Source organism: Nuphar pumila, chromosome 12 (genome assembly GCF_984573655.1).
Source record: "Nuphar pumila chromosome 12, dmNupPumi1.hap1.1, whole genome shotgun sequence".
NCBI lineage: Eukaryota > Viridiplantae > Streptophyta > Magnoliopsida > Nymphaeales > Nymphaeaceae > Nuphar > Nuphar pumila.
In genome coordinates, this window is record NC_143260.1 from 24,082,353 (window position 1) to 24,106,389 (window position 24,037).

Consider the following 24,037-nt stretch of genomic DNA (forward strand, 5'->3'; position numbering starts at 1 on the left):
ATATATGTGGATGATATTATCATCACAGGTAATTCCAAAGTTCATATTGAGAAGGTCAAACATCCCTTGAATCAGAAATTTAAAATGAAGGATCTTGGGAAACTGCAATACTTTCTTGGAGTTGAAGTTGACAGTACTTCTGAAGGAATGACTCTCACCCAATATAAGTACACTATTGATGTTCTCAATAAGGCAGATATGAAAGATTGCAAACCCTTGGGAACTCCTAGCATCCTTCACCAGAAACTTAGTTCTCAAGATGAAGATCTATATGAGAATCCTACAAAATATCGTAGCATAATAGGCATGCTGCATTATCTTACTTTCACTAGACCTAATATTGTTTACTCAGTAAATCAGGTCTCTCAGTTCATGCATGAGCCACATGAAGGACATATGGAAGCGGTTAAACGGATACTTCGATACTTGAAGGGAACGGTTAGGGATGGCCTTTTGTACAGAAAAAAGACAAATGAGCAAAATGAACATGAAATTATTGTCTATATTGATCAGAGTTATCGGAAGCGCCTAGGCAAAAGGGAAAGTGCGCTTCCCCGAAGCGCGCTTCGGAAGCCCGAAACATCGCGCTTTCGAAGCGTGAGGGGGAAGCGTCCCCCTTTTTTGGGAAGCGTCCCCCTTTTTTGGGAAGCGCGCTTCCCTTTTATGGGAAGCACTTCCCCCACGCTTCCCCCTCGCTTCCCCATTTTTTTCATTTTTTTCGCTTCCCCCTCGCTTTCGAGACGGTTCAGAATTTTCTTCTAAGTGGTCCCACGCTTCTCCGCTTCCTAAATTTTTGAAAGTGCCTCGCTTCCCGCTCCCGCTTCCCGTATCGCTTCCCGTTTCCTCGACTGATAACTCTGATACTGATGCAGATTGGGCGGAGGATCCAGATGAACGCAGATCTGTATCTGGCTATTGTGTGTTTGTTGGGCTGAATTTGATATCTTAGAGTAGGAAACAAAAGGCTGTTGCTAGGTCAAGTACAGAAGCCGAGTATAGGTCAATGGCAGTCGCTACTGCTGAAGCTACTTGGATTAGGCACTTGCTGACAGAAGTGGGAGAATCGATCTCTCGATCCCTCCTTTTATACGATAATCAAAGTGCCATCAATATGTCCTTTAATCCCATTTATCACAGTCGGGCCAAACATAGCGAAATAGATAAACATTTTGTGAGACAAAAGGTAGAATAAAAGGAGATTGAGCCTGAATTTGTACGGACTACTGATCAAGTGGCTGATATATTTACAAAAGGATTGACTAAAGACAGGTTTTGGATGTTAAAAGGCAAGTTGTTCATGGTTCAAAACCATGCACAACTTTGAAGGAGGGTGAAAAGACGTATTCGGGTCACGGGTCAGGGACTAGACCCGAATATCGTAATCATGTGTTATAATCGTGTGTTATATTATGTCATTAATGGCACATGGGTAATTGTTTTGTATTGTAAAAGGGTATTTTAGTACCCTAAACTCTTTGTATCACTAATAGCATATAATGAGAGGTTCAATAGCCGATTCCTGTATTGGGAATTAGGTTTTCTCTGCAGCTCTCTCTCTCTCTCTCTGTTCTTCACTCTCCACGCATGATGAAGCTCTTGGTTTTATGAAATCTAACAGTATGAACAACCACATGTATGAAGAATAACATGTATAAATAGCACCTGACAGCATGATCGCTGTCACTGCACAAGTGTGGACAGCAACATGCTGACAGCGTGTTTGCTGTCACTGCACAAGAGTGGACAGCACAGTGGCAGGGTCACTGTGCTGGCATATATATATATATATATATATATATATATATATATATATAAGCAGTGACATGGTAGATAACAATAACACATTGATTCATTCTCATACACAAGAAATAAAGAAAACATATGGGTTCTTTTACATGATCAGCAGATAAAATGAAGCATACAATCTCATATGAATTTAAATCTAGTCATGCAACTGTGCATGCAACAATACCAGAAAATTTTAAAACAACTATTGATTCAATCTTTCTGTATCATGGACCCAATAATAAGAAACACAAATCAGAAATCATAATCTCTGCATTACACCAAACTCAAAAACACTCGGCCTTTTGTTTAAAAAAAATCGTGCTTATGCTAGGAATCCGAAAAAAATGACGATGGCTGGAATTTACGTCATCTATATGTATATATATCTATATCTATATATATATGTCCTGGAAAGGAAAATCATCCAAAAAAAATTCCAGATTTGTAAAAATTCATAAATCTGTATGAAAGTATACGGATCTGATTTCCTTTCAAATCCATACTTGATTTAATACATGCTACTCTTCCTACTCACAGGAATAGAGAGAAGAACCCGTACCTAGATTCGAAGATTTGTAAAAATCTTAGAGGAAGGAGGAGACGTTGAAAGTGCTTGTTCTCTTCTTCTTCTCTCTCTTTCTTTTTCTCTTTTCCTTCTTTCTTTCTTACTCCCTCTATTGACATATTTTTTTTTGTTCTTTCCTTTCTCTCTCTCTCTCTCTCTCTCTTATAATAGAGAGGGGTCTCTAGGGGGTGACACTTCCTTCTAGATGGGTAGGGGTAGGTAGAACTCTACCTCTACCTACCTCTCAACAAGATTTATCTTCTATTTTTTTGTTTTATTTTACTTTATCTTGTGGAAGATTCCACACTAGGGGGGACACCCCCTTCTAGATGAACATTAAAAGTGTTATAAAAAACGCGCCTTGAGGTGCAAAAGGCGTGCCTCGCCTTTAGGCGAGGCCCTCTGCGCCACAAGGCGCCAGCCTAAGGCGCAAATAATAATAATAAGAAGAACTTTTTGTTAGTTTCTTTACTTTTATATGTTATATTTATTAGAAGAAGAAGATATACTTTTTATTAGTTTTTTTCTTTCTTTATTTACTTTTTATTAGTTTCTTTACTTTTATATGTTATATTTATTAGTAGTAGAAGAAGATACTTTTTATTAGTTTCTTTCTTTCTTTATTTACTTTTTATTAGTTTCTTTATATATTATATTTATTAGTTTCTTTACTTTTATATATTATATTTATTAGTTTCTTTACTTTTATATATTATATTTATTAGTTTCTTTATTTATTTACTTTTATTAGTTTTTTTACTTTTATATATTATATTTATTAGTTTCTTTACTTTTATATATTATATTTATTAGTTTCTTTACTTTTATATATTATATTTATTAGTTTCTTTATTTATTTACTTTTTGTTAGTTTCTTTACTTTTTATATGTTAATCTCATATGTTTTAACTTCTATTAATCAATTTCAGTTTCTTAGTTACTTTTATATGTTATATTTATTAGTTTCTTTATTTATTTACTTTTTATTAGTTTCTTTACTTTTATATGTTATATTTATTAGTTTCTTTATTTATTTACTTTTTACAGGTTAATCTCATATTTTTTAGTACTTATTTGAGCTTTTCTATTGCTTATTGTTTGTTGCTTTATAGGACATTATATTTTTCAATTATATAATTAGTTTTTTAGTTATGCAATGAGTTTTTTAGTTAATTTTATATGTTAATCTCATATTTTTTAGTACTTATTTGAGATTTTCTATTTCTTATTGGTTGTTACTTCATCAATAAAGTATTTTTTATTATATTTTTAAATATTTTTATATAAATTTTTAAAAGTTTTCAAAAATTTTTTGAGGCTTACACTTTAGGGCTCGAGGCTTACGCCTCACCTTAGTTTTTGGTGGAGCGCCTTGCTACGCCTCAACGCTTTTCACAACAATGACTCTACCTTATCATTTAAACTTTAAATATATATATTTTTCTTACATGTTCTTAAAGTTTAAATTCATTTTTATTTTTTTTAAAAGGTATGGATGGATTGTGGGTCCGAGTTGGATCCATGATCCAAATCCATATCCATTTCCAATTGGATCTTAGTCCATACCAGGCACTAGTCAATATAGATCTTGGACTAGGTCCAGATCCATATTAACATCAGTCTAATTCAGTGTTGTGAAAAGCGTTGAGGCGTAGCGAGGCGCTCCACCAAAAACCGAGGCGAGGCGTAAGCCTCGAGGCGTAAAGCGTAAGCCTCAAAATTTTTTTTTGAAAACTTTTAAAAAATTATAAAAAAATATCTAATTAAATGTGTTGGGATCCAGTAATAGGTCCAAAATTGTGAAACATCATAACAAGGACTTGGATCCATTCAATGAACCCTATCCGGGTTTAGAAGAATATATATAGCGGGATCTCTTAAGAGACCCGAACCATTCAAAACCTTTAATGTCATAAAACCATATCCATTTGATAGATCCAATCTCTAAAACAAGTTGGATCCAAGCTAGGTCCTTATTGATAAGAACTATGGGTCTAGAATTGGATATGGACTCATTGTCAAGACATGCAAAGACCTAATTGTAGATGATATATATATATATATATAGTGTAGGTGTGGTTTTGGATACAAATCCAAATCCATTTTAAAAATCTATCTCTATGTTATATTGCATTGGATTGAGATTGGATTGGATCGTATCAGTTCCAAAATAATAATAAATTATTACGTATCAATCGTAATGTGACATGTTAAAACCATTAAAATATCTTTAAAATTTGATTTTTTTAGTATTTTTTATATTTATTAAAAAATAACCGATTTAGGCTTACAACTTATCGATTTTCTGCCTATACGATGCGGGCGTTACGCACGTTTTTGACTCTTTCCTCTAATTAGAGGTCAGACATTCGTGACGGAAAAGCCATCACTCCACCACCCTTCTATTGGATGTCTTCCTTGGCAACTGGATGCCGTTCAACCTCCCTGGCGACAGGCTAGTTGTAGAGCAGATTTGAAAAAGTCGTCGTACGCTTCTTCCTTCTCTTTGCTTGCACGCCCATCACACTGACTGTGACGTCTGCCCCTTTCCTCACATCATTATTCAACGTCTCCACCACTAGTTTACCGTTCTTCCATCTCTTAAACTTCTATTTTACACTTTATTAGTTTAACTTCCATTTTAAAGAATTCAGAGAAAGTATTAACTCACCTTACCCCGAAGATACAAATCTCTTTTTGACAACTATTCAATGTGAGACTCATTTTGGGTTTTGTTCGGATCTTGGATCCAACATGACCAATCCAATCTGAAATAACAACACCCAAATGATATATATATATACATATATTAAATAAATATGTAATTAGATTGAGTTGGGTCCAAATGGGCCCAACCCAATCCGACCTCATTAACCGATTTCCCCTCTCTTAAGATGGTTTGGATCAAGGTTCAACCCACTTAGATTCAGCCCAGATCCAAACACTCTAACCGACCCTCTTAAAACAAAGGGTTTAGATCGAGGTTGGATCCAACCCTGATCGAGACACTAGCCGACCTCCACCCTGGACTCTTCCTCTTCATGACAATCTCTCTCTCTCGTTCACTCCTCTCTATGTTTACCCCCACACTCCCTCTCAGATCCCTCTCTATGCTCTGCCTACTCCACTACCACCACCAAGAAAGTCGTCGTCGCCGCCGCCGCCCAGGTGAGTCCCCTCCTCCCCTTTTCTTCTACTTTTCTTTTTTTTGCCGCTGGCGACAACTGCAGCAACCCTGTTGCTGCTGCCACAAGCCAGGCGGAAGGGATTGGCCAAATGCCACCCTGTTGGGTGAGATACGAGCAGAGAATGAGGGCTCTCGCTATATTAACCTTAATTTTCAGTCAAATGGGTGCTTTGACCCCCATTTGACAAAAAAATTTAGGCGTGTACGCCTCACTTTGAGGCGCGCCTCGCCCCGAGCTGTACGCCTCAAGGCGTACGCCTTAGGGTATTTACGCTTTTATGTTGCGCCTCAAGGCACAAAGGCCCTCGCCTTGAGGCGAGGCACACTTTTTTGCGCCTTGAGGCGCGTTTTTAATAACACTGGTCTAATTATAAACGGATTGGGTCGAGTCCGATCCAAATTGAAAAGACCCAAAAATAGAGGCCGGTCAAATCAGAAAAACGCATTTTCTGAACGAACCAATATCTGAATTCGATAAAACAGAACGAACCAATATCCATTGTTTCAAATATTTGGGATCTATCATTCAAAAGTATGGAGAAATTGATGGAGATGTAAATCATAGGATAAAGGTTGGGTGGATGAAATGGAAAAGTGCAACTGGAGTGTTGTGCGATCATAGAATGCCATTGCGGTTGAAAGGAAAGTTTTATAGGACGACTATTAGGCCCGCTTTACTATATGGTACGGAATGTTGGGCTGCCAAAAGACATCATATTCAAAAAATGAGTGTAGCTGAGATGTGTATGCTTAGATGGATGTGTGGAAATACAATAAAAGATAAGATTCAGAACGAAGAGATACGTAAGAAGGTAGGCGTTGCACCCATTGAAAATAAGATGAGAGAGGATCGTTTACGGTGGTTTGGACATATTCGACGAAGGCCTAATGATGCTCCAGTTAGAAGGATGGAGAAATGGTTAAATATATTAGTTAAAAGAGGTCGGGTAGGCCTAGGAAGACATGGATGGAGATGATAGGAAAGGATATGAATGCTTTGAACCTCACCGAGGACATGGCATTGGATAAAAATGATTGGAGGAGAAGGATTCATGTGGAAGACCTAGAATGATTTTCTTTTTTGGTTCATATCGCCGACCCCAATTGTTTTGGGATGAAGGCGTAGTTGTTGTTGTTGTTGTTGTTGTTGATAAAACAGATCTTCTACGAGATCTATGTTTTGATGCAGATCTAACTATGGTCCTAGATCCATTTCGCTCTTAAATTTTGCTTGAATTTAACCTGAATTTCACTTGAATTCAAAGGTTAAAATAGAAAAATTTCAGATGTTTTTCATAGCTTTTTTAATTATCTTCAATGGGCCCTGGACTTGGTCCAAACCCCTATTGGTGTAAGCCATATTCAATGATTTTTAAGCAATTTTGATATATTCAATATGAATATTTAATTAAAAACCACATTTTCAAGCTTAAAAATATCAAAAAAATTATGAGATATTACATGGTATTATCAAGGCCTTCATACCCCCCACCCCTGTGCGTAAGGGTAGTCATCGGGCTGGGCTGCCCGTCCTGCTTCGGGTACCTGGCCCGAATTGGGTTGGGCTGGGCCAGGCCCGACAAGCCTGAGCCATTAACTGGGTCGGTCTTAAAGGGCCTGGCCTGATTATAAATGAGTCGGGCTGGGCTCGGGCCTCAATACAGGTTGGGACTGTCGGGCCCTAATCAGGTTTGCCTGGTCATATTTTTGCTTCAGTTAGGAAAATTCAATAGCCTAGTTTTGATGCCACTTTGAGCCTGTGTATGATAAATGCTTTCCACAATTCATACTTGTGGCCGACAGCTTGAGCTTAAGGCTTGGGTAGCTGCAGTAGCTAATATTGACTTGGCCATTGCTGTGGGTAATATACATCTCTGATCTCAAAGTTTTCACCTTTCCTTTGCTTTTGGTACAGTGGTTGGCACAAAGATATAGTTCTCCTGGCGTGAATACCAGAAAGTGCATACTAGGGTTTGGTTTTTCTTTCAAGCTTCAATGCCTTTTGCTTATTTGATCTTCTTGAGTCAATTCCACATCATCAACACCAATAGGAATGCATGTTTCCTTATGTTTCACATTTTCAAATTTATTTTGCAAGTAGGAAATCATAATCATTCTTTAGAAGTCCATTTCCCCTTTTGTGGGTTATGGTTTGATGGTAGTCCAATGTTTTTCAAAGATTTTTTTTTCAGTTTTCTTTTCTTCTCCTTTCTTTCTTTCTTTCCAATCTTTTCAATTCCTTTCACTTCATCAAAATTCTCAGAAATGGGATGAATTCCTATCCTCTTTTATACATATTTTTTTATAAACTGTTTTTGATCCAATTTTCCCTCAAAATTTTCTCATTGACTTTCCTTTATTTTTTTGTTTATTTGCTTCCACTTTTTCCCTTATATGCCCTTATGCTTTTACAGAGAAAACCACTGCTTCCTTTCAAAATTTGCTCTGAATTTAATCACCTGCAGCCCTTTTCGTTCACCTTGCTTATTTTCTATTTTTATGTTTTCATGATATAAATATGAATTTATTATTTTTTGGCCAAAATACACAAATTTTAAACATTGTTTGGAATTTGGATCCAGTACAAGGCCCATATGTGGGGCTAAAATCCATAATTTTTTGACATACTTTCATAATTACCCAAATTTTAAACATATTTTGGTATTTGGATCCAGTCTGATATCCTGATATCCGTATACAAGTTTAAAATCCAATCCAAACTTGTTCAAACACTGATTTGGTATCAATATGATCCAAAACAACACTATTTGACCCCTTTTACATATGTGTCCAAGATGTCTGCTCTGTGCAAATCAAACATGGGACACACTGAACACATTGTCTTTTTCCATTCGAAGCAAATTCTGGACAAGGACAGTTTTTTTCTGTCCTGGACAGGACGTATTCTCTGTGCTGGACATGTGTTCTGTCCATGCTTGGACAAGCAGTCAAACACACCCTTAAAAGGCTCAGGTTGCTATGAATGAAACTTGGTTTCTTGGTGGACCTCATTTAAGTCTCTGACTTCAGTATCTGTTTGACTTTCTGACCATTCAGCAACTGATCAGCTTTGGCTGTAACTTTTAGTTTACCTCAGCCATGGAAGATACCTGTGGTGTAAAAGGGTCACTCCAATGTGATTCCCTCAGTGAAAGAAGAGGCAGCAAGACACAAAAACAGATATGGGAAGATATTGGTATTTTGGCAAATAATATTATTTGATGTCGCTGACATTTAGGTTGCTGTTTGACTGTTTTACATCATTGCCATGCTTGTATAATTCAGATTGGTTCTGCATGGCATTTTGAAGGGTTTGATGCAGTGGGTGTAGGATACACACACCATAAACCATACATGAATCAACTTCCATTTTTAAGAACTGGGTGCTATGAGTTGTTTCATTTTTATGTGTGATAAAGATGACCATCTTTATTTTTGGGCAGGTGGGCTCCTTGGCAATGGCCTTTCTGCTGGATTTTTATCCCTCCTGGGTACTAAAGTTTAGTGTGTTTTTGGATATGATATCCTTACAAGAATTTTCATGGGGCCCATGTTTCAATTGTTTGTGTAAAAACATAGAAAAGTGTGGAATTGTTCTGCATTTCCATTAAACTCTCAAAAGCTGACACATTTAGGCTATGTCACATAGACACGGCAAAAGGCCCCACGTACCTGTGTCAACACGGCCCGACATAGGTATCGGTACCAGGCGCGGCACGGGTACGCGCTGGGCCTGGGTCGGGTCCAACTGAAACCCAACCTGAACCCCAACTCTCTCTCTCTCTCTCTTTTGCTATTTTTTCCCTATTTTTCCCGTCGCCACCCTAACTAGCGGGAGAATAAGAAGAACAAAGGGAGGAGAAGACGAATAAGCAGAGAGAGAGAGAGAGAGAGAGAGAGAGAGAGAGAGAGAGAGAGAGAGAGTACCTCCTCGTTCTTCTTCTTCACATGGAGAGAGAGGCAGTGGATATGGGGTTCCCTCCTCCTTGTTCTTCTTCACACACATATATATATATATAGAGAGAGAGCAGCAACGGCTCCTTCTCATTCTTCTTCTTCACATTGAGATCGAGAGAGAAAGAGCAATGCTCCTCCACTTTTTTGAAAGAAAAAAAGAAAGGGCGACCTGATGTGATGCTCCTCCACGCTGCACTACTCCTCGGTGAGCCTTCGACGTTGTCCTCCTCCTTGCTCCTTCGATGCCTTTGCGCCGTGCTTCTCTCGATAACTCTCTCTCTCTCATCACCACCTTCTTCCGTTCTTCCTTCTCTGCTGCTCCCCTTTCCTCCCCTTCCCTCAGCCTCTTGTCCACCATGACGACTCTCTCTCTCTCTCTGTCTTCTTTTCTTTTTATCTTCCCAACATCTAACATACACTTATAACACCTGGCAGCCAGGTGTTATAACTGAGTCATTCTTGGATCAGACCCACACCAGATTTGAATTAGGCTTGGATTTGATCCAGGTCTCAATCAGCCCTGGGTCTGATCTGATCCAGGTCTGGTTCAGACTTGAGTCAAACCTATATAGGAATCAGACCTGGGTCTGAACTAGGTCCAAGTCAAACTTGGGTCAAAGTCAAGACTGACATATATATATATATATATATATATATATATATATAGAGAGAGAGAGAGAGAGAGAGAGAGAGAGAGAGAGAGAGAGAGAGAAATCAGACCTGAGTCTGACCCAGGTCTCAATCAGGCTGGTGTCTGGACTCTGGTCTAGGTCCAGGTATTATAACTGAATCATTCTTGGATCAGACCCAGACCAGATTTGAATTAGGCTTGGATCTGACCCAGGTCTGAATCAGGCCTGGGTCTGATCTGATCCATGAGTCTAACCTATATAGGAATCAGACCTGGATCTGATCTAGGTTTGAGTCAAACATGGGTCAAAGTCAAGACTGACATATATATATAGATAGATATAGATAGATAGATAGATCATTCTTGGGTGAGAGACCCAGACCTGTGTCTGATCCAGATCTGAATCAGAAGTCTGACCCAGGCCTTAATCAGACTGGGGTCTGGACTCTGGTCTAGGTCCGAGTCAAACTTGGGTAAAAATTTTTTTTTTACCCCTTGTAAAAAAGAAAAGACCCCTTTTGGAACATCCCCCACCCCCCAACACATACACACACACACACACATATAGCCGTGTCCCCGTGTCCACATTTTTCGAACTTGCCATGTCGTACCCTCCGGACCCGCACCCGTACCCATGTGACATAGCATTTAAGCTTTCAACAATATTTAGAGTTACCACCTATAGAGGTGGTATTTTCAATTTTGATTATTGGAAATTGTGGGCCCATTGTACCTAACAATTTCCATGACCCATACTTATAGGAATCATAATTAATGACAAATCCTTGTTACAATTGCCCTCTTACCTAAAATCAAGTAGAAGTTTGGAACTTCTTGGCTTTCAGAGAAAGGAGCTTAATGTGCCTCAAGTAGTTTCATGTCATAATTATTGGATTATGACTCTAGAATTGATTTTATGGCAACCTAGGATGAATTGAAATGGGCATATAGTGATATACTAAGAGTTAGCTGTATCTGAAGCGGGATAACATGATCTTCTTTCTATGAGCCTATCCATCTTTCAGCCTGGATGTGCTCTTCTGTTCAATATCCTTGTAGATGGTTGGGATTTTATTTTGGTTAGAATATGTTGAGATTGATACTGGGTTTGGTAACTTTTGCTATACCTTCTAACAAACTTTTTTTTGACTCTTGAAATCTATCTTGATGTTGGTTGAATGCTGGTCCAGGGCCGGCTGGCCTCTTTGAAATTTGAGGCCACCACCTAGGGCCTCCTATTTTGGAAGGGCCTCCTATCTGCAATATATGTTGCCAAGGTCACAAATTATTATCTCTGACTGTGTTACCATATATCTGAACCAAATAATAATTGGCCTAAGTGCAAACAACCGTGCACAATCACTAATCATCTTAAAATTTCTATCAGTTTTGTCTGGAAAATAATAAAAGTCCCAATCGTTCTCATGGTGGTAATAGCATCAAGGATTATGTGGCAATTTTGGTGGATAACTTGGTACTTGCGTGTTACACGCAAATCTGATGGTTATTTAATTCTTATGTCAAATTAGGGTTAAAGATCTACATTTGTGGGTCTTAAGTTGCAGAGTCCTATTGAAATAGGTTGTACTTCTGCTTCCTCTGTGCACTTTTGACTGTTTGCTTGCGAACCTATCAACTTAGACATTCCTGATGTGAGTGTTCAACATGACTCAGTCTTCTGTTGGCTGTACATTTGGTATATCTGATGGACTGAATTATCCTGGCATCATGCTCAAATCTTGTGAACCACTGCTAAAGTTTTCCAATCTGAAATTGGATTTTAAAGCAATCATTTGGACAATTAATTTGCCATATTTCTTGTTACCTCTATTTATCCTAAAAGTTGAACTGTTTAAAAGCAAGAAATGTGGATTTTAGATAATATTTTTTAAACTATTTTATGTTTTTTTGGTGTAGTATGATGAATATGTATATGAACCCAATTAGTAAATAAGGAGGATATTAAGAATTTAAGAAAAAAAGTTGCAACCCCTTTAATAAGTAATAGAATTTTTATGTACAATGAAAAAAAAATTAGGGCCTCATTTGGAGGCTTCGCTTAGGGCCTCAACTTCTCTTTAGCCGCCCCTGTGCTGGTCTGACATTGTTGGAAGATGAACATGGTTGGTTATTTTTTGAGACATGCTTCACTTCTTGGTTTGATGAAGCAAAAGGCAATTCTATTGTGTGATTATCCATACGTAAAGGTTTTCTTGTTTCAAAATCATCTAGATTAATAGGATTTTCTAATATTTTAAGATATCACCATTTTTACTAGAGCTCCAAAAAATTCTTAAAGGATTTAGGTTTTATGTTCTCAAAAGACCTTTATGACTTGGGAATTTGGTGATCTTCTATTAGATTATTTTGTTATCATTCTATACATGAAAGCAGTGTTTAAATCAATTTACCAAATGTTGAACTTGTAGAAATAGAAATGATCAAGTGAATTGACATATGACACTCATCAACCCATACTAAGAAAAGGGGTTGTCACCAGTGCTGTGCTATCCGGTACCCTGTGGTGCTGGGGGAGGGGTGTACTAGTGTTGGTCCTGACATTCCTTTTTCTTTTTATCTTTTTTTCCAATGAGTACCCACCATGAGGACTCCAACCCACATTTCACATTGAATACTAGTGATTCATAACTAAAAGATAATACATTATCCAATATCTAAAGTGCTCCCTTTTTATCCTTGTGTAGCACTTCATCTATAACAAAGTTGTCATCATCAAGTCTACCCTGGTCTGGAAGACTAGAATATGATATATTTCATAAAAGGGGCGAAACTCCAATGGAGTATGAAGGTGCTTACTTATGGGTTCCAATGTTTTAAAACCATTTGAAGAAAGTCAATGCTGATACTGAATTAAGTCATAGATATGATGAGTGTTTGGGTGATAAAAGAATGTGCTATGATTGGAACTATGGAATTGAGAAGCAAGTGAATGAAAAGAGGGTACTTTATTGGCTTACTTGTGCAAACTATGAAGAAAGAAACAATTCTTAGATATCTAAAGTTGGTTCCCACTTTCTTTCCCATGAAGTTGAGGAATGGATGCAAGGGTCTTAGGTGCATTGCTTAGGGAAACAATAAGAAGCAAGTGAATGTCCTCCTAGGTGATCATGTGGTTGTGCACTTTAATTGTTATTTCCACCTGTACTTAAGATTAAGATGGAAGTACATTAGGTCTCAAACCTTGATCTTTAATGTTTGGCTCCTGTGATGTAAAATTTATGCTATGCAGTTGCTCTCCTCCCCTCGATCTTTCCAATGTTCTATGTGTGTTTCTTAAGAGAGCATAAAAGAATTGACGAACTTTATGCTTGTACTAAATCATAGGTCCCTAAGAAGTGCTTCTAGTATGTGAATGGGATGCTTTAGATAGTGCAACTGGTGGTTGAGGTTTTAGGTTTATTTTTGAAAGTGCGGTGCTTTAGTTATTTGGTTAATTTCAAGCTTCACATCTTCTTACCAGAATTTGTATCATAGAAGCACAAATTAACTGAACATGACATCATGTTATCAAGGATTATTTACTAGGATGCATGCATGCAATCCAACTTTACTGTAATTAAGATTGTACTGTACAGATGGCTAGTTTTATTGACAAATTGACCTCTTCTAAAAGTATGTTAGTTCTGATAGATAGGTTGGCTAACAGTTAGGCCTTTGGGTTTATGGCACTTGGAGTGGAATTTGTGCGGGAAGAAATGGAATGTGGATTTCGATGTGCAATTAAAATCAGGATTAGAGAAAATGGGTTATCTGAACGTTTTGCAATTAAGTCTTTCTGGTTGAATCATATATGTAACAGCCCCAAAACTCACCCTAAATATCATGATTTTTTTAAAATTCTTTTACTAAATTTAGAAGAAAATCTTTATATAAAAGCGGAAATACATCCCACGGATCCGGGGAACATCATAGATTCGGAACCCACCTTCCACCATCAAACCAATCATTCATTTCAAACCATTGATGAAACACAATAGTTCAAACTAATAAATAAAATTTAATAAACTTCAACTAAGTTCATAATTTTCATCCAACCCATATTGTTTAGAAAAAGAACACCCAATAATCCATAGATCCGTCATCTCTAGCATTAGTCCCGCCATCACGTTGCTCAGCTATGTCTGAGTCTCACTATTTAGGAATATGAAACAATGGGTGAGAACTACACTTCTCGTACGAAATCTTACATAATCCAACAGTAAGACATAAAGCATAAATCTAACAAACATCAACCTTAGAAAATGTTAAAGTACGTGAAACAATTTACATAAATCAATGCATAATGTATGAGGTAACTTTTATCTTTCTTATTGACGCTTATTTTTAAATTCTTAAGCATGTTACTTGCAATCAATTTAAATTTCTTCTTGACCCCACTGTGGGTATTGTTTACAGGAAAAAACCGTAGTACAAGGCAATCCCCAAGGGTATATTTTTTCGCACACAATTGTATTTTATTAATATGGTATGCACCTGTTCCTTGGGGGTGACATCAGGATACATCCTAGATGGCCACTGCTTGGCATACCAATAATGCTTAACAGCCGCAGCCCAAAACCACACCATTCTTGGGTCTCAATTGTGGTAAATGTTCCCTACTGCCATGGTCGAGAACAATGAACAACTTATCATTCTCTTGGGGAAAAATTTCACGGAGTTCATTGCCACCCTGTTCCCCACGACAACCATCCAAGGTTCCCACCATTTTAGAGGGCAACTAAGGAGCAAAAATTAGTACACTGTTTGGGTATATCTTTTACACATTTAACTTTCATACGTTATTTCCACAAGGAATGATTTTGAATCCGCAACATTCATAGCATGCACTCATGCCACATGAGCTCCATCTAGCTCAAACATGCATATCATCTCATGCATCATTCGATTGAGTTATCTCCCCACCCAGACACAATAATATATTCATCGTGTGTATCATGACAAAATTTAAACTTTGCATTTAAATGAATTTTTCACAAGAGATTGCACCATCACACTGCCTCAACAGGCTTGCATGTTTCACGACAGTATGCCACCAACTCGTTCGATTCACCTCTTGAACCATCTCATGCATACAAGCAAAACAATTCACTAACTCAAGACTGATAACGCATAAACTTACCTGATGTTAGAATTTTTGTCATAAATCATACAAAACAATTTTTTCTCTAATATGTTAACTGAAGTTTCTTACGTATGTTAAATACATACCCTCAAGGTCTCAGACCTTAACTCATTACAAATCAGTAAATAAAATTTCTGGAATACAGACTATTTTTCCCAATTTCTGAATCTTGTCTAATTATGTCCTTTCAAAATAAAAATCCGTTATAAATCGTCAAAAAAGAATTAGACACTGAGATTTTTACTATAGGTGACTTGATATGTCAAGTTCAAGCTCACAAAATTTCAGAATTTAATTCGATTTCAGTTGAGAGAAAAATCTTAGAACATGTACTATTTCTGTTATTCGACAGAACATGTTCATAAAAACTACAGATTTTGGACTAACATTCAAAAAATTTCGTCTCCAAACCGCGAGGATGATTTTGACCATGTGTTCTTCCTTATCTAGATTAACATATCTTAAAATCTCAGCTACAGATCCTGAGTATTTTGGGAGATATGATTTTTACAAAATACTTTATCTCTGCAGGCTTACAATCATGAGAAAATATCTATTCCAACTTGCAGATGACATATCTCTCAATCACAACTCATCCTAGTCTACAATTTGATCTGAATCTACTTTTACATGTATTTAATATTCCTACCAAATTCTAGGATTTATGGAGATGTGGTTTGAGAGAGCCAGATTTTTCTTTTTGGCTGGTCGGACTAAAATAACACAACACAAGTTCTGGTTTTCTATGAAATTCAAGATGACTTTAAGAAATTCATCCAACAAAATAAAAGTACATGTGCACATCAAGAACAACATCAAAACAATTTCTACAGATATTAAATATGATGCATATAACAAAAATTCATCACCTAACATAAATATAAAACTCAAATACAAATTTTTTTTTCAAAGGAAAACGAGTTTGATTTTTTCTACGAATTAAAACACTTTTTGCGAAGAAAATCTTGGTATTAAAATTTATCCAACTTAGATCCTCTGTACTCAACCCATAAAAACAAGGTTCAATGCTTGAATGGCTTATGTTGAACCCCATACATGCTGAAAACTGTAAAATACCGTACCTTAATGCAGTTTTTGTTCGGTTAGACACCACACACGAAAACGAAGCTCAAATCGTAATGTAGCGCTCTTGTGACACCTTCAGAACGCGAAAGAGATCGTAGATCCCCTTCCAACACACATGGTTGTTGTTTATGGCCAAGGTATAAACCTTTCATCAGACCCATTATACCAAAACAAACCAAAACGCAAATACGATCGGCTAATATGGACGGGCACCAGAAAAAATAAATCTCCTAATCTTGGTTTACCTCTTGTCACCTATCACTCCTTAAAATTTTGGACTTGTCAAGCGGTCCCATGCATGGACTATGGATCATTTCCATTAGGGTCCATGATCCAATATAGGGTCCACTCCTAAGCTTCAACATATAATACTAACCCTTTTTCTACATAAACAATAATTAATTATAAAGAACCTACACCTTCAAATCTTCGAAATAAAAGCATTCACATAAAAATCTTATTAATTCAAAGAAAAATTATCATTAATTAAAATTTTTGGGTTTTAGAAAATGCTTAGTATTAAGATATGAATCTTCTTGCTATGTCTTATAAAGTAATTATCTGCCTAGGAAACAGTTCATGCAACACAATTTTGCTTGTTCCATACGTGTTAGAAGTCTGCTTTTCAGTGGACAATTGCGTGCATGTGTGCAGCTGTGGCTGTGTGGCTCCCAATACTTTTTGCTTCAAAAGCTATATATTTCAAAAATTTATTTTGAAGCGAACTAAACAGAGTTTATTTACTATTTTCTTTGCAGGAGCTCGGTCTTTAGGACTGCAAGAAAGGTTTCTGTCAAGTTATGTTGGAAATCTTGCTCGCAGAGTTCGTGATTCAGATGGGGCAAATGAGATGGCATTGCTTAAAGAACTTTACCGTACTGATGCAGAAGGAGTGATCAGATTATTTGAGAGTCAGCCTTCTCTTCATTCTAATCAGTTAGCTCTTGCTGAGTATGTGAAAGCATTAGTTAGTGTTGATAGGTTGGACGAAAGTGCACTGCTGAAGACATTGCAGAGAGGTGTGTACTGAAATGATAGGCTTAACTAGTTTGCTGTTTGGAGTTACCTCTGATGTTATTTATTATTTAAGTTTCTAATTCTTTTTTAGCAAGCTGTTGCTTGATTTTTTTGTTTAATTGAACATATATTGAATACATGGTGTTGACATATTATTAGCATTCAATGTGAAATATGATAGCTATGCCTACGTGGCTATGGTATCATTGCTTGGTAGTCTGGTAGATCATGAGACATTGCACCCATTGATGTAAGAATGTAAATTTGCATACAGGGATGAAATGTACAGAAGTATGAAGACATAAGATTTTTGCAGTTTGTTGAAGGAATTTCTATGAAAGCAATAGTTTTGGAATAGGGAGTGCATTGTAAGCTGTGCCAAACATACTATTTTGTCATGTTTGATTTATTCTATGTTAGTGTTCGAGTCAGCAATTGTATGAGTGGCACAGTCCCTTATGAAAAGAGGTCATGTTAGTGTCATATTTTTCTTACGTATTGCTTATTCCATAGGCTGTCAAGCCTGTCATCATGGCAGCATGGTGGTGGATTTGGTGTTATCACGCCAAAGGGATTTCTGAAGTCAGATTTTGTTCTCTGGGCTCATTATTTAGTGGTGTTTTGACATCCATGAGTATATTTCAGTCTAGTAGGTGTCTAGGTCTCAGAGGCTCAGCATGGAGAGTTCTGTAGGGCATGACTCTCTCTCTCTCTCTGTTTAAAGTGCTTGCATGGATTGTATTGTTTGCTTTCATCTTTGCTAATAGAAGATTTCTTCATTTCGCTAAAAATGAATAAACCTTCTTTCTTATAGTTATAAGAAACATCGTGGAGAGGTTTAGATCATGTCTCTATCCTTCTATCAAGTGACATGGTTCAACTGGTGCTGTTTGTAATCCTTCATGTTTTGTTCATTCAGGTCAATTAACTTCCTAGTGGCAATATTAAACTTGTCCAACATCCGTGGAGATGGATTGGGGACAACATTACAGATCCTATTTGTGACTTGTATAGTTTCATTTAGTCAAGGAATACTAGTTTAAATCATAGTTTAAAACCCAGTGACTCATCACTTGGCTCGTCATGGATTGACTTGTGACCCGTTTTATATAAACTATGTAAAGATATGTATATAGTATGTATATTTCATAGTATATTGGTAATATATTGTATATAATATGTATTATATTCATATTTTTATAATATGATTGTTGTATAATTTTATTAATGTATGTATAACTGTCTTTTTATATATAATATACATAATATGTATATTATATTTCATAATATATATATATATATATATACATATATATATATATATATATATATATATATATATATATATATATATATATATATATAGAGAGAGAGAGAGAGAGAGAGAGAGAGAGAGAGAGAGAGAGAGAGAGAGAGAGAGAGAGAGAGTCGTATGACTTGGCCAAGTCAACCTATAACTTGGCTGAATTCTGTGAATTTCTGGGTCATTCACTAGGTTGACCCAGTAAGGGAATGAGTTGGGCCGAGTCACTGGGTTGACTCGGTGGGTTTTTAAACACTGGTTTAAATTTGCCCGTTGTATACTTACTTATGGACCGGATGCAGTCTCATACTCCTTGGTTAGGACTGTCATCTTGATCATCAACCTTGAAAACTTACGGTCCATGTTTGTGGAATATGGTTCCATAAAAAAGTGATAAATGATAACCATCAGATTTTGATGCAACATATTGCAAGCTTGCAAAATATACTTAAACATGGTGCTCATGTACTCATTGTTCTCATTTATAATATATGAATCTACATGACATAAACTTATGATATCACCATCATCTTCAATGAGTCTATCCTGTCTTCTTGCGGTTAACTTTATGGGCTGTATTCTTCTGTTTTCCTATCAATCGCTGAATTTCTGAGTAGCTCATTTTTTTGTGCTTCCACTTACCATCTACTTCCAAGTCATTCTTCTTCTCCTAGCACCTTGGAACTTTTATCAGCTCATACATCATACTAGTGTTGTTTTTTGGCTTCTTCTGCATCCCAAACCCTTTTGTGATACTCCATCTTGACTTTTATTGGTGGGGCCCTTTAACTATAATTTACTCATTCATGATACTCCAGCTACACGGATGCTTAGATGGATGTGTGGAAATACAATAAAAGATAAGATTCGGAATGAGGAGATACGTAAGAAGGTAGGTGTTGCACCCATTGAAAATAAGATGTGAGAGAATCGTTTACGGTGGTTTGGACATATTCAGCGAAGGCCTAATGATGCTCCAGTTAGAAGGTTGGAGAAATGGGAAAATATATTAGTTAAAAGAGGTCGGGGTAGGCCTAGGAAGACTTGGATGGAGATGATAGGACAGGATATGAATGCTTTGAACCTCACCGAGGACATGACATTGGATAGAAATGATTGGAGGAAAAGCATTCATGTGGAAGACCCAAAATGAATTTCTTTTTTGGTTCATATCGCTGACCCCAATTGTTTTGGGATGAAGGCGTAGTTGTTGTTGTTGTTGTTTGTTGTTTATTGTTTATGATAGTCACTCATTCTTATGTTATATGTACCTCACTTGCACATCTTGTCCACAAATACTCAATCGTCTGGCCAATTTATATTATAGTGTCTTCTATCTTAAGTAACTATAATAGCTTCATCTTTCACTAAATTTAATGTATTTTTATTAAACCTATATAAAAGAAAGTACCATAGTGTCACTAAGAACATACTCCACGGGACTGTCGTGTATTGCTAACTGTCACTTACTGTACTACTAAAAACAAATGTAGGCTTAATTCATATCTATGACAGATATTTATAATACCAGCTTTTGCCTTCACGTATATAGAATGTCATCACCAGCATGTCATTTATGGGAAGTAAGTTAAGGGGAAGAAGATGTTAAATACAACTTAAAACCCCATTGAAAAGTGACAGCTTTTTTCCTCCATACAATCACTATAGAATTGCTGCTTGAGCTCTTTGGCTATGTATATGGAGAAATCTTAATATGCTTCTTAAGAGTTATGGCATAAAAAAACCTCTTAAGTGTTTTCCTGACTCACGTGAGATGGAATTACATTGTCCAATTTTCTCATGTTTGCTTGCATGTGAGAGAAGGGGAAAATGAGAATCATTCTTTTATAAATGTGAGAGAATGATTCTTATCTGGGGCCAGGCAAACATGCTCTTTATGAGAGTCAAGGGAAAAGAAAATTTGTGAGTTAAATGCATTTTTGACACCAAAAAGAGAGACCCAGTATATCAAAAAGCTGAATGTAGCTGAGTTGTGGATGGCTGAGTTTGTTTCCAGGCCTACTTGAAACCCCCTAGTTACACTGTAATACTGTATGTGCTTGATGGAAGTTAACTCTTGGAATATGAAAATTGTTGGGTTCACTGCCATATTATTAAATGAAGAAACTTTGTAAACTCAGATGGAAAAAGCTGCCTAATTTTAACAAAATTTTGCCTTTCAAAAAGATATGTTTTTTTTCTCTGTTGGAAGTTGTTGTGAGCATTTTTGCGTATGTTTTCCTGTAGAAGTGCATGAGTTTCATTGAAATTACTATAAGGTTTTTTCTTATAGATCTTATGCAAAAAGAGGTATGGTCTGATCTAGGGCTGTCAATGTATTGGGTGTTAAGCCAGATTGATCTCTGTATGGATCCTTATCTGACTCAGGTGCCTGTACTGAGTCTCAACCTGGGGACCAAATGGGCCTCATTAAGTAGGACCAGATCCTGATCAAGATGGTTAGAACCTGAGCGGGGTCTAATTAGGTAATCTCCAGTTGTTGTGGGAAATATTTATATTTTGAAATGCTGGTCTTAATCAGATATCAGGTTGGATGGCATTTGGTTTATAAACAGTCAAACCAGGTCCAGTTGTTAATTTGATCTTACGCATAAGACCCAACTAGCTTAATGGACCTGCTTTGGTAGGTCAAAATTCAATTACTGTTGAGATGTTATGGTTCAGTTTCTTACAGCCTTAATGTGGTCTGTTTGATGAGAATCTACTGAGATTATTTATTTTAAGAACTATATCAATGTTGTCAGTATCGTCTCGGGCCATTCAAATGATTCAGGTGAATCGGCCGATACCGATTCAGGTGAATCGTTTTTTTGAATCACCCAACTTTTATCCACAGGAAGACATGTGTCAAAATAATATTAACAAATATTTTGACCATTTTTCAGGTTTTTTTGAAAATGAGCTGATTCAGGCCAATTGCGTATCAATTTTCTGGCGATACGATACATATCGGATGATTCAGCCCTATACGCGCAGATACTGACAACATTGAACTATATTGTTTCCTTCCAAACTCTTTATGTGGTTTGTGTAGATATGTTTTAGTTTTGTTTTCACAACAAAGACTGATTAGCTGATAATGAGTGGTACTTAGCAGGAATTACAAACTCGATGAGGGAACAAGAAAGTATTGCGAGTCTTTCAGCCTTTAGGAATGTGGGGAAGTCTACCAAAGATGGCATTCTTGGAACTGCAAATGCTCCTATCCATATGGTGACAGCAGAAGGTGGTCATTTTAAAGAACAGTTGTGGCGAACTTTCCGAACGATTGCATTAGCCTTCCTCCTTATTTCGGGTGTTGGTGCCCTAATTGAAGATCGAGGAATCAGCAAGGGTTTGTTGTTTCGGCTTATAGATAGCTGCTGCTTCATGTGCTATTTTTAATTGAATAAAGCATTCAAAGCATCTTTTCTGGTTTTAATAGGCCTTGGGCTAAATGAAGAGGTGCAGCCAAGCATGGAATCTAACACAAAATTTAATGATGTGAAGGGTGTTGATGAGGCAAAAGCTGAATTGGAGGAAATTGTTCATTACCTTCGAGATCCCAAGGCAATGGAAATTATCTCTTTTCTTTTTATTGGATCATTATCTTTTCCCATGTATAACATTCACTTCTGCTGCTTCTTTTCAAATAATATTCTTGCATTTGAAATTAATCTCAATCCTTCTGTTGTTTGCATCTTGTGCATCAGATGGTTATGGTGAGAAATGTAGAGTTAATTCCTTGAAATAATTGTATCTGTTTAGTTTGATTCCTTTACATGCATTCTCAATATTCCCTAGCACATAGAAAGTTCTTGCTTTTTTTTTTCTTTGATTAATATTTCCATCTGTTTCATACATTGTAAACGATATTCATAAAAATAAACGTAGAAAGACCTGTTGGAGTCATATGCACGTGGTAATATTTTTTTTTCCTATTGGACGATTGTTCTATATATACTTGTACTAGTTATATTGCATGTGAAGCATTTGTTCACTTGTCTCATTGATATTATAGATCTATGGCCCTAAATCAGACTCAAGAATGTCAACATATTGAAATCAACATAAATTTGATTGTCCCAACTTCTAAGTGAACAAGGCACAATTCTGATATATGTAATAGTAATCTTTCCGACTTTCCCACTGTTCCATCTGGGAGTAGCAGAAGCCCTTTCTACAACAATATAACTATATAAGCTCTTATTACCAAGGTGGAATATGAGGGGCTTGGATCTGTTTCAGGTGATAAAAGAATCCAGCAAAGAGTTTTCTCATACATTCCTAATGTTGTATATGGTTTTCAGGTTTCAGCTATTTTAATAAACTTCTAAGCTCTTGATACAAGGGAAGCATGGCTTTTGAAGTCTCTTAAAATGTTCTAGGATGCATGGCAATGAATCAGAGATGGGTTTTGGTCCATGTAAAATGTGATTTCAAGGGACATCTTATAGCTTTATCAAGCACACACTTGGATTAACCATGGATGCTTGTCATGTGTCTACACGAGTGAAGAATCTGCCTGCATACCCTTAATCTTATGTGCGAGTTATCTGTGTGAGACACTTTTGTGGGCCATTTGTCTCTCTGATGTACTCAAGCAAGATTATGATTGTCTGGAACAGTTGAAGTTGCTGTATGTCTATACCCCTCTGGAAGACAATACAGAACCTGGGAGATTGTTTTAGTGCTCTAGGCATGGCAGTGATCTTGACAAATTCCATGGGTTTCATGCTGTTCCTCTATGACAATGAGTGAGAAAAGTCCCGCAGTTGTGGAAATCCCTGGAACAGGTGGAAATTTTGAGTACTTGTTGAGATTGGCTAAAGTTTTGGGGGTTTGTAAACCCACGCTTTATCCATCCTTTTGGAGGTGTGCACCCTGTTGAAGATGTGGCAGCTAATCTGTTGATAAGAGTCTGCATAGTGAAAAAATCCAACAGCTTTTTGATGGATGCAGCTAACTAATGCTTGAGGATGGAGATTAATGGTATCTCCGACAAGCTTCAAGTCTGACAAGTCATGAAAGATGTCTGTTGCCACATAAAATTTCAAGTTTCCTTTCTGTAATTTGATTTGCTCTTTTAAACCAATGTACCCTTAATTTGTCATCATTATAACTGTTAGCAAGGTGGGATCTGACTTTTGGGTTCTATTCTTGGTCAACTTTTCAGCATGCTTAAATTATTAGGCACTTATGCTGATCCTTTACACATGGAGATGTGTGAAGGGAAAATGTGGGAAAAAATGTGAGTATGGGCTGATATAAAACTGTTAAAAAGAGGATAAGAAATAGGATTTTTTGTGGTACGGCTACACACACACATTATATATATATATATATATATATATATATAT

General features: G+C 36.8%; 1 protein-coding gene across 1 annotated transcript in view; it reads left to right on the forward strand.

Annotated features, from left to right (window-relative positions):
* LOC149820331 (ATP-dependent zinc metalloprotease FTSH 5, mitochondrial-like) overlaps positions 1 to 24,037 on the forward strand; it is a 57,871-nt gene that overhangs the window by 11,959 nt on the left and 21,875 nt on the right. The window contains exons 3-5 of the mRNA XM_089983407.1: positions 17,116 to 17,376; positions 21,796 to 22,032; positions 22,123 to 22,247. Of these exons, the coding sequence (XP_089839533.1) occupies positions 17,116 to 17,376; positions 21,796 to 22,032; positions 22,123 to 22,247 (623 nt within the window). The remainder of the gene's footprint in view (positions 1 to 17,115; positions 17,377 to 21,795; positions 22,033 to 22,122; positions 22,248 to 24,037) is intronic.